General features: G+C 53.2%; 1 protein-coding gene across 1 annotated transcript in view; it reads right to left on the bottom strand.

The window, feature by feature from the left end:
* Positions 1–16,279, bottom strand: part of ANK1 (ankyrin 1) — a 49,373-nt gene extending 33,094 nt beyond the window's left edge. The window contains exon 1 of the mRNA XM_029964998.1: positions 15,855–16,279. Within this exon, the coding sequence (XP_029820858.1) occupies positions 15,855–15,980 (126 nt within the window). The 5' untranslated portion in view covers positions 15,981–16,279. The remainder of the gene's footprint in view (positions 1–15,854) is intronic.
* Between the last annotated feature and the right edge of the window lie 775 nt (positions 16,280–17,054).

The following is a 17,054-nucleotide window of genomic DNA, read 5'->3' as shown; positions in this document are numbered from 1 at the left end:
ACCTTAGGCAAGCTCCCAGTGACTTAAGAAGGGCAGCAAACCCTTCCTGCCAGTCTGAGGTCCATTTAGCTGCAACCATTTGTGGAGAAGGGCCATTTTCTCTGGGCTAGGACTTAAGTTTGTGTTCCCAGCCAGAATACACCTAAACTCCCTTGTGCAAACCAACTGACCTGATTCCTCTCCCCCTGTGCTCCCAGCACACCCCTGACCATGCCCAAGTACTCACCCTGAGGCAGTGCAGACATGTCATGGCTGCAGGAGGTCAGCTCACCCTGGACAGCCAGGTCTGCAGCTCTGATCAGCCCCTCACACTGAATGCTGCAGCCAAAGCAAGTGTGAGCAGCCAGGCTGGAGGTTTATCAGCAGCAGGACTGCACCCTATCACCACTCACACACCTGACTGCCAGCCAGCACAACAAGGAGGCTCCTGCCTGGAGTCTGGAGATTACGGGCTGGGCTGTCCCACGGCAGGGGCTCAAGGACACTGTTTGTTTGGTGTCATGCCTGAGCCACACTTCATGAACACATCTGTGGGCTGTTAACAGGGAGGAGCCCACGTGCATGAACCCTGCTCTGCAAACAGTACGAGGGAAGATGAAACTTCAGCAATACAAAGCAGAATGGAACAGCTCTGTGGCTCGAACCAAAGTGTCCCTTGGCCTGTGCCACACGAAGCAGGCTGGGCCAGAGGCAGCGAGCAGAGACCTCATGTCATTCACTGGTCTCTGCAGACCTTGGCTGGGCACAGTCCCAAATGGAGGACACCGAGATGGAACTGAAGTGGCAAATGAAGTCTCGTGACAGCAGCTCCAGGCTCTTGGAAGGGCCTCGAGCCCCTGCAAACAATGAACGCGCCCCTTCCCCCCTTCTACCTGCACAGCAGACTCCTGCTCCAGCATCCCTTCAGGAGATCCTTGCTTGCAGCAAGAAGGCAAGGGGTCCACAGTGGTTGGTGCATGCCCTCTCTGAAAGACACGCAAGGGAGTCACACCAGTTGTCCAAAGGAACAGCCCTCCTGGACATCACTCCCGTCCCACCCTCCGGGGGCTCTGCGGGGTGACCTGCAGAGCTGGGCTGGCAGGACTCATCCATCCCTCTGCCTGGGCTCTGCCTACCCCACCTTGGGTCCAGATGCTGCACCAGGGCCATCTCCACGAGGCACTGGGGGCCTGCAGGGCAGCCACACAGCTTTGGTCCTGGAAAAAGGAGCTCTGCCCTCCAGTCCATCCAGGGTTCCCTTCGGGCACCACGGGGAAAAGCAGTGTCACAGTGCCCCTGAGACTGCCCCCCTCGTCCTCCCCCATTGTGAGACTGGGTTTAGCTTTGCTTTGTGCAGCCTCTGGCACTGGGGACGTTCACAAATCTAGAACAGGCAAACTCAGGGACGAGACAATCCCTGGGGCTGTTGGTGGAGCTGGTGCAGGCTCCACCTCTGAGAAAACTGGTCTCTTTGCTCCATTAATTGCTGTCTCTTGTTAATGATAATTTCCTGAACACTTCCCACTGATGCCTCTACCAGGTCTCATTCACTCATTATCACCTCACCTGAGGCATCTTCAAAAGTTCCCCTTATCTAATTGTAGACATGTATCAGTGCTGAATCTCATACCACAGAGCAACTTGGTTTACAGTTTGTCGCTGTTACCTTGCCTGTTATATCTAACAATAATATCTCTGCAGTTCTGGAGAAACCAACACTATGGGCACAACCCTGTCTGAGAAATCAGAGCCTGGGAGAGCTTGAAAAATAACAAATACAGTTCTTATAAATGAATAGCTTTTACTCCCAAGAGCCCTTTCCATTTCCATGAAAACAGCTCAAAAATCTAAGGTCTCTGGCAGCTCCTTAACACTTACCTGTTTCCAGACCCTGAACTGAGATTGTCTGGTTTGCTCATTCTCCAAGATTTTATTCTGTGTCCTCTCCTTAGTGACATCAGAGCAAATGAATGTCCCTTTAAAGCCTCAGAGACTGCACAGGTCGGTGTCATGTTGGACCCACAAAGCTGACACAGAGTTAAACTGGGCCTCTGCAAAGGGACATGATTTACATTGGGAAAAACAGGAGCATTGTCTAAAAAAAGAGCTAACTCATGCTGAGAAAAAGTGACCAAGAGTTACAGTGAATAACAGCAAATAATTGCCACTGGGCACCCCTGTGGGCTTCAGGGGGTTTTTGTGAGCCAGGGTTCCAGTACTCTCTTAAGTACTGTCCTCTGGATGCTGTAATATCTATCATACCCACAGGAAAAAGAATTTCTCCCTCTGCTATCCTGAGATGGCTCCTGGGACGAGGCTCCACGTCTCTTGTGCCTCAGTGCCATCACATTGCAGGTGAATGTGAGGTGAAAACACCAAATTCCAGCAGCAGCTGCCGATGGACTCGGGGGTGCGGCAAAACTGCCAGAAATTCAGGAGCAGAGGAGGTCTGAAGGGAACCACCCCTTCAGCTACAAAGAGTTTTGTTTTCTCAAGATCCAAAGTCCTGGCTGTGACCTTTGGAGAAGCTCCTGAGGTGGTGATGTGGCTGTGGAGGAACGTGAGGCTCCTTCCCTGGGATCTGTAACCAGAGACGTGCTGGCTGCTGCCAGTCTGTCCTCAGCTGCTCTTCCTCTGCCTTCAGGGAACGGGGAGGGAAGTGTGTGCAGCAGAGAGCCTTGAACACCTTGCAGGAGAGGAAACAGCAGTGGGCTCTCCTGTCTGGAGGCAGCTCTGTGTGCCTTTGCTGGGGAAGGAGGGGCAGCCCTTCCTGCACTCAGCACTTGGGAAAGGATGGGCTGGGTCCAGGGCTGCAGTTACTGAAGGGAACTGCTGCTCCCTGAGCACTTGGCAGTCCCCTCCTGGTGCAAGGACACGGGCACCCAGGGGTTCACCTTACTCCTGCATGTCCCTTTCTGCTTACCCAGGGAAGCACTGGCTGTGCTCCTGTCACCTGCTGGGGCTCCAGGAGCAGCCAGGGCCTGGCCAGCAAACTGTTCCCTCAGGAATCTCAGGGGAGTTTTACAGCCGAGTCAGCAACAGAAGCTGAATAATTTAAACCTTTAGCAATTCTGCCAGTGCTGCCCAGCCATGGATAACAGCAGGTACTCAGAGGAACAGTGGTGCTGTCAGGCTGCTCCCTCCTGTCGGGAGAGCAGTGGTGATGCAGCCAGAAATGCATAAATAAGGGGACAAGGATGCTCTGCAGAGCTGGGATAGAGCTGCAGCTCAGAGCAGGCAGCTCCCAGAGCACCACACAGCTGAACCTTCCCTTCCCTGGGGTGTCTGTGGCTCCTGGCACAGTGATCTGTGATCCAACAGGAGATTCATGGGTGCTGCTGGTGCCTTACCTCTCCAACAGCTCAGCCTCAGCCTCCCAAGTGCTGGAATCACCAGCCAGGAGCACCAGAGGAGCTGTGTGAGGGGTCCACACCTGCTCTTCAGCTCTCTGTCCATGGAGGAGCTGTGCAATGTTATGTGGTGGGAGGGGGACAAAGATTTGCTGTACACAAATATTCCAGCCCTTGCTCTTTATTGTCAGGAGGGGAGGAAGGTGAGGAAGCCAATTCAGAAGTACTTCTCCCCAAATCAGTCTAAAAACTGGCACCCAGAAGCACCTAATAGACATAAGAAATCTCCTCCTGTCACAGCCCTGATCTAAGAAACCATTTCATGGTCGTTTATCGGTTCAGAACTATTTAATCTGTGAGATTCCCAAAGGAAATTCAGAAATACAAAGTAAGTAGATGTTCCTCAGGTTTTGTTTCTTGAACTGTGCACTGCTGCCTCCAAAGGCATGGTTCTGAAGATGAAGCAGCCTGCTGTCTCACTCCAAGAGACAGCTGCCCTGTGCCAGCAGAACCACCATTTAGTTCCTGGAGAGGAATTAGTCTGAGCCTCAAACCAAGACATTCCAGCAGCCCTTTGCCCCTCCCTGCACACAGTGAGCAGACAGACAAATTCACAGCATGTGCCTCTCTGGCATCTTGTGCCATGACTTAGCAGGTGTTCCTTTTGCTCATCATTTGGACAAGCCAAGCAACACAACTGAAAATTTCACCACACTGATTTATCTTATCCATATTTATTCACCATGAAAGCTCAGAAAGTCAGACCTTCAGAGTGAGGACATGGAAGAGCTGCAGAGTTCCCAAAGGAAGGGAATATTCATGGCCCACTGTTTATACTATGGCTCAGTTCTGTGCTGTCCTGGCTGCAAAGAAGATATCTGCACAGATAAAAAGTGTTCAGCAACCTCTGCCTCCAGCTCTCCTACCCAGGGAACCAGAAGATATCTTACCCACAGGATTAACAGCCACTGTTTGTCCCCCTCTCAGAGAACAGGCAGTTCTGAGACCAGAAACCATCCCCTAGCTCAGCCTGAATCTGAAAAATCCCAGTTCTAGGAACAAGGAATTTGGCATTATGCCCACAATATGGGCCAAGGGCAAATCACTTCTTAATTACTGCTCACAGTGCAGATTTCAGCTTTCACTCAGGCAGGTACCAAACTAAAAGACGTAACAAGACCCTGCCCAGGCTGCAGTTAATCCACCCCAGCTATTGATCCTGTTGGATCCCCTGGTCCTGCAGTAACTGCAAGGCTCCAGATCCCTGAGAGATGCCAAAATTGTTCCCCCTGTTTGGGGATCTCAGGACCAAGAGATTTCCAGCCCTTGGCTGCAGTGCCTGCCTGGAGGCAGCACAGACCGACCTCCTGAGAGAGCAGATGAAGGCACAGTCCCCACCTGGGAGGCTGCACTCTGCTCCTCTTGGAAAGAAACCTGCTCTGCTGCTGATCATCAAGCCAGAGAGCAAGAACTCAGCTCTCATCCCACACTTTCAGTGGACCTTCATTCTCAGCCTCCCTGAGATCTCACTGTCCCTAAACACCACAGTCTGCACCAAGATCTTGCTCTGTTCAGGCAGTCTGACAAAATATTTCCTCCTTCAGTCTGCAGTGGCCAAGAGCACTGAGAGCACAAGTCTGAGGGTTGTTTATTGCTGTGACAGCACGAGGGCACTCAGAGTTACCTGATTTCCCTCAGCACATCTCCCAGCTGTCCTGATGCCCATCTCCACAGCCCCCAAAGGACATCTGCTGTGTCCAAACAAGTCCCACATGTGCCTGTCCCCTCAGCTCACATTGGCCAGAGATGCTGGGGTCACCCAAAAGAGAAATGGTCACAGAAGAGCAGTGAATTCCCAGGGGCCATTTCACAGACCACAGGGGGGAGGATGGGGCATTTTGCCCAGGACACACAGCCTGACAGAGTCCCAGGGAGGGCCCACAGCAGCCCCTGACATGCTGCCCAGCCAGACCAGGAGCAATTTTCACAGTGTAAAAATCTCAGCTTTATGCCCACTCCTGGAAATCCACAGTATCCAGCACATGTGGAGCTGCAGGAGGATGGGAGAAGCACCTGAGGCCAAGATCCCGAGGGCAGGCTCACCAAAGCAGTGTTGGGCTCCTACAGAGTCAGTGCTTGAAGCAGGACTCGCTGCTTGGCTCCCTGGAGAGCCAGGGAAGAGAAACGAGCATTTCCAAGGGTGTAATTCAGCTGACCTACTTCCACGTGTGGCGCAGCACGGGAAGGACTCCCTCCTCCTCCTCCTCCTCCTCTCCCGGGCTGGAGGAGCTGAAGTGAGCAGTGGGGTGCAGAGTTCTGCCCCACAGGACCCCTGAGTGTGCCCAGACCCCCCCTCACACAGGACGATGCCCTCGGTGGCACCGACGTGCAAAGAGCAGCCCCGCTCTGCCCAGCACCCCGAGCAGCACAATCCTACCCCAGAAACATCCAAATCCTCTCAGCTGCTGTTGCCATGGTAACGCCAGAGCCAGGATCCACCAGCCTTTGATGTTGGGATCTGCTCGAAGCGTGTAAAATGTTTAAAGCGTGCAAATCGGAAGCTGGGGAGCTGGGGAGCTGAGTGGAGGAGCCCCTGACTGCCCTGGAGATGGGAGGCTCCCCGAGGAGCAAGGATTGGTGCTGGCCAGCACTGCTTCATCTCCTCCCCAGCCCAGCACTGCCAGAGGCTGCTGCCTCTGTGCCCCAGCTCACCCACTTAATGGAGTTTAATATTTAACGTCAGACAAGCTGCTGTTTCACGAGGTAATTTGGGTTATTAATAAAAAATCCCCCTTCCCCCCAACGATTCAGAAATAAGATGGTGTTACTCCATGTTATCCATGCTGGGAGCTGAGCCCCACAGAGTGCTGGCACTCAGGAAGGGCTGAGCAGTCAGAAGAGCAGCCAGAAGAGCCAGCAGAGCCCAGGAAGATGCAGCACAACACTGTCCCCATCGTCCACTGCATCACAGCAGTTCATCATTCCACATGAACACAGGCTGTGCCAACCACAGGAGGAGCTGCTGCCTGGTCACCTCTCCAGCAGCACACAGAGATGCCCTGCATGGCAAGGACACCTCCCACCTCAGCACTGAATAATTGCTTACCCTAAAAAAATGAACACTCCTGTAACACTCAGCACTGGGATTCTCTGAGGCTTTGCTAAAACACAGCACTGTCAGTGCCAGGAAATGCTGGGCACTGCCCCTGCACCCCCCTGCCCCTGCACCCCCCTGACCCTGCACCCCCCTGACCCTGCACCCACCTGACCCTGCACCCACCTGACCCTGCACCCCTCTGACCCTGCACCCCCCTGCCTCCCCCAGCCAGGGCAGGGGGGTGCAGTACAAGCCAAGATGCTCTGAAGTGTGGGGGCAGAGAGAAAGATCTGAAACATCTGAGGGGGTTTTATGCCAGACTTCTGACAGAATTTCCTTTACAACATGAAACACAGAATCCTGAAGCAGTCTCCTACTACAGACTCTGCTGAAAGGCCCCACAGGCAAGTGCTGCTGATCCCTGTGAAATGTTGTCAGGAGACAGGGAATGCTGCTGCCTCACATTTTGGATGGAAAGGGTGTTTCCTCTGTGCCTTACTGAGCTGCTGCTGGCCTTGGGGGACTTCCCTGGTCCCAGGTCCAAGAAGCACATCTCCCCACTGGCAGGGACGAGTGCACAAGTTCTGAGAAGGAGTTTTGCTGATACAGAACTGATGGGCAGCAGATATTTTATACTCGTGCCCTGTGACACTGCAGCTCCTCTTACTGCAGCCTCAGCTCCACAGCCATTTGACAGCAGGCTGACAGGGAGCATTTCTCCCCAGCCCTCCCAGGGAGGGCTCAGCCCCTCGTGCTGCTCCCCACGGGGGCACCTTGTGGGTGTCGGGGCAGTGGCACGGCCGAGCTGCGTGTGAAGGGAGCTGCCACCCCACGCTCCACTGAGCAATTCCTGCTTGGACCAAACCTACTGTCACTGGGAGCCGAGAGGCTTCTGCCAGGAAAAGAGCTGAAGAACGAAAAAAGCCTAGAAAATTACAGCCTGCGGGCCAAATACTGATCCCAGGCAGGCACCTCCTAGAGCTGAACCCCCCCGTGCCAAGGACAGAGTGCCACAGATGCCACTCCTGTTTCAGTATTAAAGAGGGGAAGAACTGTACCAACTCCCCACTGCAGTAAAAGCAAGTCTAACATCAAAAGCCAGTTGGGTAAGATTTCCTTTTCTCAGAACTCTCTGGCACAACACCCACCCCCTGCACTCCACTCCCTGTTCCCACTGCCAGCCAGAGGACTTTCATCCACCACGAGGGAAATGGAGAGGGGAAAACAAAAAAACACTCCAAAAAAAAGAGAAACTCCACACAGATATTCCAAAGTCAAGAACACTGGATCATTGAATTTTAGTATCTTATTTAAGGACACACTACTCCAATAACCAAACCCATGGAAATCATTTACAGCGTGAGAACCTAGAAGTTTATATTCTGCAAAGGGTTTCAGAATGCTGTTCTCTGCATTTCCCATTGGGAAGGTCCAACACAGGTCCATGAATGCACCCTGCAAGCCCTGAAAAGTCCTGTCACCACAGTGCAGTGAAGGACCAAAGCCTTCATTTCTGCTTGCTGTCTTGCTGCAGTACCTTTTCCATTAGACAGGAGTCTTCCCAGTGGCCTGGACACACACACACACTCTCTCCTTCCTTCCTCATCTCTGGATAAATTTAGAAACCTCGTCTGTTTTCTGAATGCTCTCCTGCTGCTGCGTTCTCTCCTTCCGCCTCCCAAGGCACTTGGGTGAATACCTGCTGCTTTGTCTCTGCTGGAGATTTTTCACTGAGGCTGCAACATTTCGGAGGCATAGATTTAACATAGTCCCCTACACTTGCAGCCCCTCCACACAAAATGTATGGCTCTGGCTTAACGTTTCACCCAGTCAGCAAAATTTCATTTGCAAATAGGAAGGGAGCTTGAATTTTTGCTGCTGTTTGCAGAGCTGAGGTTCAAAACATGACATAATCAGCTGTGAAAGAAAATGTGAATTTTCAGATGGCTCTACTGTGCTGGTAAGTGCCCTTAGAGAGAGAAGGTGTCAGGAACTTCCCTGCACCCAGGAAGCTTCCCTCTACTCACTGAAGGTTTTGGCAAGCTGGTCTGTTCAGCCCAGAGCTAACACTTTCAGAATCTACCCCCGTGGCATTTTGAGAGCTGGAGGTGAGGACTGTGAGGGAGATGTAAGTAGGCCAGGGAACCCAGAAACCTCCACCATCCTTGACCCATCCTTCCATCACAGCCCTGGTGATGCCACACCTTTCCAGACCACCACAGAGAGGGTGTATTTCTGGAGAACCTTGACACACTTAGACAATTAAAACAAATTAGCATAATTCAGACTAAACTTCTAATTTTAGCACTCTGTAAAGCTGCTTTCCTTTGAGCTTAGATCCAGCTTGCTGCACCTCAGCTTCACCACACTGCCTGTATGCCTTCCTACAGTGGATAAGCTGAGCCCCCCGGGCTGCCAAGGGCAGGACTTCACAGAGTCCTTTGTGCTCACCCTCCTAAGGCACTTGCTCCAGGGAGGGCTGGTCCCTGTGCTCAGCCAGGGCCCTGCTGCGAGGACAGCGTGGAAGAACTGAGACACACTCCTGAGTGCTGCGAGGTTTCACCTCATTCCAGCACCTCCTCAACCACTGGGCTCCCCAGCCACATACAGATGCTGTTATGACCTGAATAATTTAAGAGCCTGTAGAGCAGCAGTGCAGAACAGCACCAACATCCCCCCAGTGCTTCCTCCCACCAGTGAGTCCCTGCAGCAGAGGATTCTGCTCCTGCCCAACCTCCCTCACATCCAGATGCCTCTTCACCCCACCCCACAGGGTGCTGCATCTCCCTCCTGCCTGGGAACACCAGGAAAAGACACAGGCACTGCTCTGAAATGCCTTTCTAGCCAAGCACTGTGCACACTGTTCTTCAGCTACAACTGCCTTTAGTGTTTGTGGACAACTATTTAGTGGGGAAGGGATGGACTTGTCAAGTCAAACACAGGTCAATAGATATTAGCTCATGTTATCTCAGAGACCAGGCTCTCTTGGCACCACATTCTGCAAAGGGCAAGGCAGACAGTGAAAGAAGAAATAGGTAAACACCAGAGAGGACCTGCTACCATATAAATATTCTGATTTTCCTAATTGGGTCACTCAAGAGGGCTCTTGGTCCACGTCCCCTGCGATGCCCTGTGCTCAGCCAGGAACTCCTGTGACATCCCCACTGTGCAGGAACACTGAGATCAGCGTTGCCTCTTTCCATCCTGCACACAGACATGCTGTGCACTGTCCTCTGCCATCCCTCCCCCAGACACGATGCCAGCACTGAAGGAAAACACCCGTGCTGGGGGCAGAGCTGCTCCCGTTCCAACCAGCGTGTGCTGCGTGGTTCGACAGGAAAACACGAGGGCTGTGGGGAGCAGTGGCAAGTGAGGCTGCCCAGAGTTTAGTCACAGGTCAGTTTGAAACAGCCTCTTCCTGCTGACTCCATTCCAGAGAGACACAGGGAGAGAAAGAGATGGAGGGGAAGCCTCAGTGGCTGGAGAGGACAATGTCCCTCCCAGGCCACGGGAGCCGAGAGGTGCTGCAGGGATCCTGCTGGGAATCCTGACAGCATTTCCCTTCCTGCAGGACTCCAGTGGCAGGTCAGACAAGCAGCATCAGAGGAAAACACAGTCCCACACAGTCCCTCTGCTTCCCAACCCAGCCTAAAGCAAGAACTAAATATTTATTAAGCTTCTATGAATCAGAGGTCTGAGTCTCCTGACAGTGCAGCCAGCTGACGTAATCCTCCCCACACCCCAGAGGGACTTGCTTCCCCAACAACCTTGACAGAGCTGGGAGGGTCACAGTTACCTTGCTGGCACACAGAGCAGTTCCAGGCTGGAACACTGGGCAGAGGTGGAGGAGCAAATCCTCCCCAGTTGCTCCATCCCTCTGTGCTCCAATCTCCTGTAAGGCAGCTCATGCTCTGCCCCACTCTGCCAGCAGCTCTGTGCACAAAGCACCTTCAGCTTTACACACTGGACATTTACAGCAGGAAAGATTCAACACTACTTAGTTTGAACCTGGCACACAAACAACCCAGAGGAAGATGTGAGATGACCCTTTGATTTGCAAAATAATTTTGACAGTCTAGGTAACAGCTGACAGTTGGGCTCATTACCAGTTATAGTTCAATTCTTTGTCTATACTGTCCCTCTGGCTGGTGTTAAACCACACCAGAGATGCAGGCAGGGTTTTGGCTGATAGAACCAACAAAACCTGCAGTAGGAGAGAACAGAAGCTGCAGCAGGAGCTGCTGCTCTAGGAGCAGGCAGAGAGAGGAGACAAAGCAGCTCTGGTGCTCTGAGACTCTGCAGGTCCTTTCTCCAGCTTGCAGGTGAGACACCAGCACAGCTCCCAGCAGCCAGTGAAGGCCTGAGGGGCTGACAGCCATGTCACATCTCTGGCAGAATCTGCTGCAAGAGTCCAGGTAGCCCAGCCCAGTGATTGTACAGCCAAACACCCACGGGAGGAGGACCCAGTGGGGCTCACAAGTGCATTTACCATGGGCTGTCCTGAGCCCCCTGCAGCTGGCTCTGCTGAAACCCTCTGCCCTCCTCCTGTGCATCCCTTTTCCCTGCAGCCCCTCTGAAGGCAGTGCCAGCTGAGGCTGCTGCACAGTGACAGCATTTGGGAGGCTGAGGTGAGCAGGGAGAGCAGCCCCTGCTGCTCCTTGGCCACGCTCCAGCAGCGATTTCTCACCCCAGTTTCTCATGTGCTCATTGCATAATTCTGACAGAGGTGTCTGGATTTTACATCTCAGGGACCCTAAGCTCAGCCCCAATACACCCTGATACACCCTATCAGTGAACAGTCAGTGAGTGACCTCCTTTCCTTGTCACACGACAACCACAAGCGTGGTCACCCTACGCGACTGCTCGACTGTCCTGCTAAGGAATCCTCTGCAATTGCTTCCCTGTCTGACTGGGTCTGTGGCTGTTGGTCCAAACTGTTCCGACTTGTTCTAGTTCCCACATTTCCCTGGCTTCCTAAGGATGCCAAAATTCACCCATGTAAAAGCATTCTCATCAGCATCCTCCATGTCACTGTAATCTCTCAGTGCTGCCCTCCCAGGACCCAGCCCCTCTCCCAGCTCACCTCACACACCTCAGCCTGGAGCTTCTTCTGGCAGTTGTTGCCAGCCATTCAAAGGCCCACATTTATTCCTTATCCATGACTGACTATACAAAGGGGGTCCCTTGCTCCTCTGTCCTCCCTCTGCTCTTTCCCACCATTTCACCCCAGCCCATGGAAGAGCTCTGTCTCTGCCACAGCTCCTGCCAAGCACAAACACCTCTCCTGCTTTCCCACGTAATTCAAACCCTCTCTCATTAATTTCTTGTCTCCCTGCTCCGAAGAACCCCCCCAGCCTCTCCTGCCAGGCTGTATTTCTGTGTCTAACAGTGAGCACCACACGTTTCCTGCTGCAGAAGCAGTGCTGCACTGAGGATGGGTGCCAGCCTGTGCTGGGGAGAGCCAGGGACCCTCAGGCTGCTCTGTGTGCTGTTTCCAGGAAAATATCAACTAGAAAAAGCCAAGGAATTTTATGCAGAGGTTTCTTATTAGGAATCACTTTCTTTCACTACTTAACACTGCATTGTGTGAGATGCTCTACAAACCCATAACAAGGGACTGAATTACCCTTGAACAGCTGCAAGAGAAGGAAACTAGAGAGGAGTGGCAGGAGAAAAGCAGTTTGTTCCTCCCCCACACCAAAAAAAAAGAAATTAAAAAAAAAAAGTGGTAAATTCAGGCAGTTCCTCTGTTCTTTACATGCCCAAGAAAAATTTACTCTGAATGTACCAAGCAGATACATCACATCTTTCATACTAATAATTTATCATTTGAACACTGATAGCAATCATCACAGGAATTTCCTTTTGAGTTCTTGGTCAGATTTTTATTTAATACCATGGCTCCAGTTATGCTGCAGACAGACTGCCTGTGCTCTCACATGTGCACTTGGGGAGTTCTTTGAGCATTATTGGCACTGCTGCTGGTACTGAAGTCCTCTTGCTCTTTACTGTGTGGCACCCTTGTCACAGACATTTTAGGGGTTCCAGCCTCCTGCTCCATGAATCCTGCATGGCCAGTGAGAAGCACAGCTGGAATCTGCCTCTTTGTAGAGAGGCACATGAAGGTGTCTGCTGAATACATGGCTGAATATACATGGCTGAATTTAGTACCAGAATAAGAATAATTCAGTAGGAAGAAAGATGCTCATAAAAGTATTAACTTCGATTTATTAATCTCAAACTGTGTCAGGCTGCAATGCCACCAGCCACCAGTGATGGTGGCACAGCTGCAAGGTGCTTGTAGGTTTATGTTTGAGATAAAAGGGCCCAAGTGCTCTGGGCCCCAGTTTGGGGGTTGGACACTTTGGGCCCTTTCTAACCACCCATTTGGTGAGCTCTGCCAGTGCTTCCAGAATTCCTGGAAAGAGATTCAGCCCATTTTCTGTCCTTAACACACAACCACAACAAGTCCTGTGCAACTCCAAAAGGACTCAGTAACTGTGTTCACACAAGTTACAGGAACAGAGTCCCAACCTCCCATTCCCCCAGCGGGTTGTGCTGCTGCCCATGACCCTGGCAAAGGCAGGAATGTGCCTTTCAAGTGCTCTGTGACTGCCCCGTGAGGGCTTCCTGCTGAGGGAGCCTGACCACAACTGCAGGGGAAGGAAGAAAGTGTTCCTGACCATCATTGCCTCTCAAAACCGCAAAGAAGGGATAAAGAGCTGCATCCAGAGCACAGACATCGGGCTGCCCATCACCACTTCCCTGTCAGTGTAGCTGTGGCCACATCAGAGACTCCTCGAGCAGCCCAGCAGCAGGGACAGAGTGTCTCTGCCCATCCAAGCAAAATGCACAGAGATTTGAAGCTGGGATCCTGCAGCAGGAACAGGAAGGAGCCAGCCCAGAGGGTGCTTGGCACATTCTCTAAAGGCAGTGAACTCCTGCTAGTCCACTCTCCTTTGCTCTCTGCCACACCTGCCAGTGTGCAGGGCACCCCGAGAACTCACCAGCACATTTTGCCACAGCCCTGGTAAGTCCTCACAGTTCAGGACTTGCACCAGGTGTGGGAACAGGCACAACTATTGTACACTTGCTCTCTGGGGTCAAGTGTGCCTGGGCTGGACAGAGAGCACAGGGGAGTGACAAGATCCTTAAATCCTTCGTGCAGCCCCTGTCAAACAAAACATCAGCTCTCATCACCTGAGTTCCAAAGGCTGGGTGCAGGGGGTACTGGAGGAGTGACAGGGTCACACTCCTGGACTGTCCCTGTGCCAAGAGACAAACAAGAGGCACAGAACACGAAAATGGACAGTACAAGGTCAATCTCATTACATGCACTTAATACAAAACCCAAGAAATTGCCATGGAAACTGAAGAGCAACAAATATGATCATGGTCCAAGGAGAAGGGTTTTGGGGAACACAGCATTAAATAACAGAACTCACTGCCCCCAGGTGTCACAGAACACAAGGTTCTTGAAGGATTCGACTGTGCAGTTCACAGGACACACACAACCACACAAAAATGCCAGGAAATGCTGAAGGATACAGAGCTCAAGACATAACAGCTCACAGCAGGAGCTCACATGGCATGAGACGAGAAGAAACTTGTTCTGGGGCCACCATCTCCTTCCCTCTGGCCATCTCCACTGCCTTGTGTCATGCTGGGGCTTCCCTGGATCCCAGGTCACACCTGTGCTAACAACTTCCTTTGCAGCAATACTTGGTGGGCTCAGCCAGAACTCGAGATATGATCCCCTGCACTGTGCAAACCCTGAGCAGGTGAGCAGCCTGTGCCCCAGAGAGCCCTGTGTGTGCACAGAGCAGGGCACAGCCAGCAGGCACTGCCAGAGGGGCAGGAACACCACAGTGCCTTCAGTCCATCCTTGGCCAGTGCAGGGGCCTTTGGCACGGCCACGACACGAGTCCTGCCGGGCTCACAGGGCACCAACAGCCTGCCCTGACACACACCAACCCTCCACAGCTGCTGCAGCAGCACAGGATGGGGCTCCAGCACCTCCTGGCAGCCCTCTGCCTGTCCCAGGGGGAGCTGGGCAGTAAAAACACCACCACTGGAGACACCCAGGCTTTGGGGGCTGGGGAGAACAGGAGAGAGCTGCCCCAACAGAGACAGGTCCTGATTTGGTGGCTCTTCACAGGAGAACCCCTTTGCAGTCCTCTGGCAATGTGAGAGGGAAGCTGCTCCATCAGCTCCCAGTACAAGGGACCCTGCAGGGACCCCCGGGGGGAGCAGCTCCTGTCACTGGAGGAGGCTCCTGATCCCCACACCCAACCTCCAGCTGCTGCCTGCAGACCCCACGTTTGTCCTGATGTGCCCACTGAGCTCCCCCTGAGGAGCTGCTGTTGACACAGACCCCTCCCAGGCTGCCCTGGCCCAGCTTTAAGAAAAGCAGGGCTCTCCTCAGGACTCTCCAACAGCAGAGCTCTGCTCTGGGGCTCCTGCTCAGAGGGGCACATGGAAGTCTCCAAGTCTTTTGCTAAAGGCAGAGGAGGAGCCCACCTAAGAATTCCTGTATCACAACCTGCTGCCAGATATATCCTTGACTACCCTTGGTCTCACCTCTCTCCTCGCTGCCTCTCTGCATTGGTGCAGAGCACAAACACCCTCAGACCCTGTTGGGAGAGGAGCATCCAGTTCAAGAGGTCTTCAAGGGGGAGCAAAGCTATTTTACCAACACACCTGCTCCTGCAGGAAGCTGGTGGCAAGAAAAAGCTGGCAGTGACTTTCCAGAGAGGAACTACAGCTCAGAAGAGCCAGCAGACCCCAGGCTCCAGCATGTGGGTGTCAGCAGAGGGGACAGACACCCCTGATCCCTGATCCCCCCATCTGCTGCCAGCAAGGGATGTGCCTTTGCTGGGAAGGATGACCCCTGTCCCATGCACAAATCCAGCCTGCCCTCAGCAGCAGAGCTCACAGTCCCTGCACAAACATGCCTGCTCTGTCTGCTCCTGCTGTCCCCTGATCTGGTGTTCTGGTGGAGACCAAACAGCAGATGGAGTGGACACCAAAACTGCTCCTTCACTAGAGAAAAGGAGTGGGGGCCTCTTGGCCCTTTGCTCTGAACACAAAGAGCAACTCTGGGAAGCTGCAGGAAGCCAGGAACCAGCAATTTTATTTTAGAGATCCAGTCTGTCACTGGTCTGAACAAACCTCTTGAGCTGCCTTGATAAACCCCTCACTTCCCTTCCCCCTCGCCAGACTTTTCTCCAGCCCCCTCCCTAAGATGTCAGGGTAAACAGCAGATCCTGCTCCTGAAAGTTGTCCTCTCTTTGGCAGACTGTTTCCTGTGCTGGCTGCACACAGGTTCACACAGGGACCAGGCTGCCCCTCTCTCCCCCCACCACAAACACCTCTCAGTGCCAGACCACAGGACCTGGACCTGGGTTTGCTCTCCCAGCACCACTGACCTTTTTCTTCCGGTCCCGGGAGCGGTTCCTGCGCTTGCGGTTGGATTCCTCCTTCTCCTTCTGCTCCTGCAGAGCCTGAGCCTCGATGTCTTTGATTTTCTTCAGCTGCTTAGCTGCTTGAGCCATGGCTGGTCAGACTGCAGTCCCCTCCAGAGCTCACACCTGCACTTTCCACGCAGCAAAATCCTCCTGGCCAGGGAAGTCCCTTCCCCTGGCGCAAACGCCGCCGACCCAGATGAGTGTGAAACCAGGAAGGAGAGGAAAATCAAAAGCAGTCAGCAAGCCCCAAAGGGCAGCCAATGTCTCCAGCTAGTTGCTAGATGGAGTCTGGGACACCTTTATAAAGCATTAACAATCCCAAATCCAGCTGTTTGCGAGGTCCCACGCACCATTGCAGCAGCCCCTGACTGCGCTGGCACATCCTGCAGGAGCGTTCTTGTGGGACAGGACACTGGGCTGCTGCTCACCGTCTCTCCTGCAGTATGAGAAGAGCTGCAGGCAGGCAGCCACAGGAAGCAAAATAACTCCCAGCAATTAATGCCCGGTGACAATAGAGCAGCAGTGGAAAAGGAGGCCGACGCATCTCACCCGACTGCCGAGTTCTCTGTAGCAGTGCCTGAAGAGCAGGAACCTGCACGTAGTCAGTCAGGGGCTTCACCACTGCAGTGCTGCTGAGGCAGGCACATATTCCAGGCTCTCCAGCTTCCCTCCTCCCAGGCAGGCTCTGTGCAGCGGCCGCATCACTCACTCACTCCCCGGGTTCTGGTTCCCTCTCCTTTCCCGGGGAGCAGGAGGGAATGGCTGCAGCATCTCTGCTCAGCAAACAGCCTGTTCTGCAAAGGATGTGCCAAGTACTGGAGCAAAGTGCAGCTCAGCAGCATCCTTTCCTCCTCTCATCTCCGTGAGCAGCGAGGGGAGGGGAGGGATCTCAGCTGTGAACAGGAGACACAAACCAAGGGCTCAGTCTGCTCGTTTACACAGCAGCAGCAAATTAACCCAATCCAGCAGCTCCTGCCCACCCTGGCATCACCAGAGCTCAGGTCCTCTCTGAGGACACCCAGGCAAGACACCCAGGGAGTCAGGACCCCTTCACCACACACAGCCCTGCACTTCAGCTGCAGCTGCCTTCCAAAAGCACCAACAATTCCGTGTGGGAATGCAGGGGCCAGGCCTGGAGGAGTCCCTTTGGTTCCTGCACAT

Source organism: Manacus vitellinus, unplaced genomic scaffold (genome assembly GCF_001715985.3).
Source record: "Manacus vitellinus isolate BGI_N305 unplaced genomic scaffold, ASM171598v3 scaffold_87_pilon, whole genome shotgun sequence".
In the NCBI taxonomy this organism is placed as follows: Eukaryota; Metazoa; Chordata; class Aves; order Passeriformes; family Pipridae; genus Manacus; species Manacus vitellinus.
This window is presented reverse-complemented; position numbering and strand designations above follow the sequence as displayed.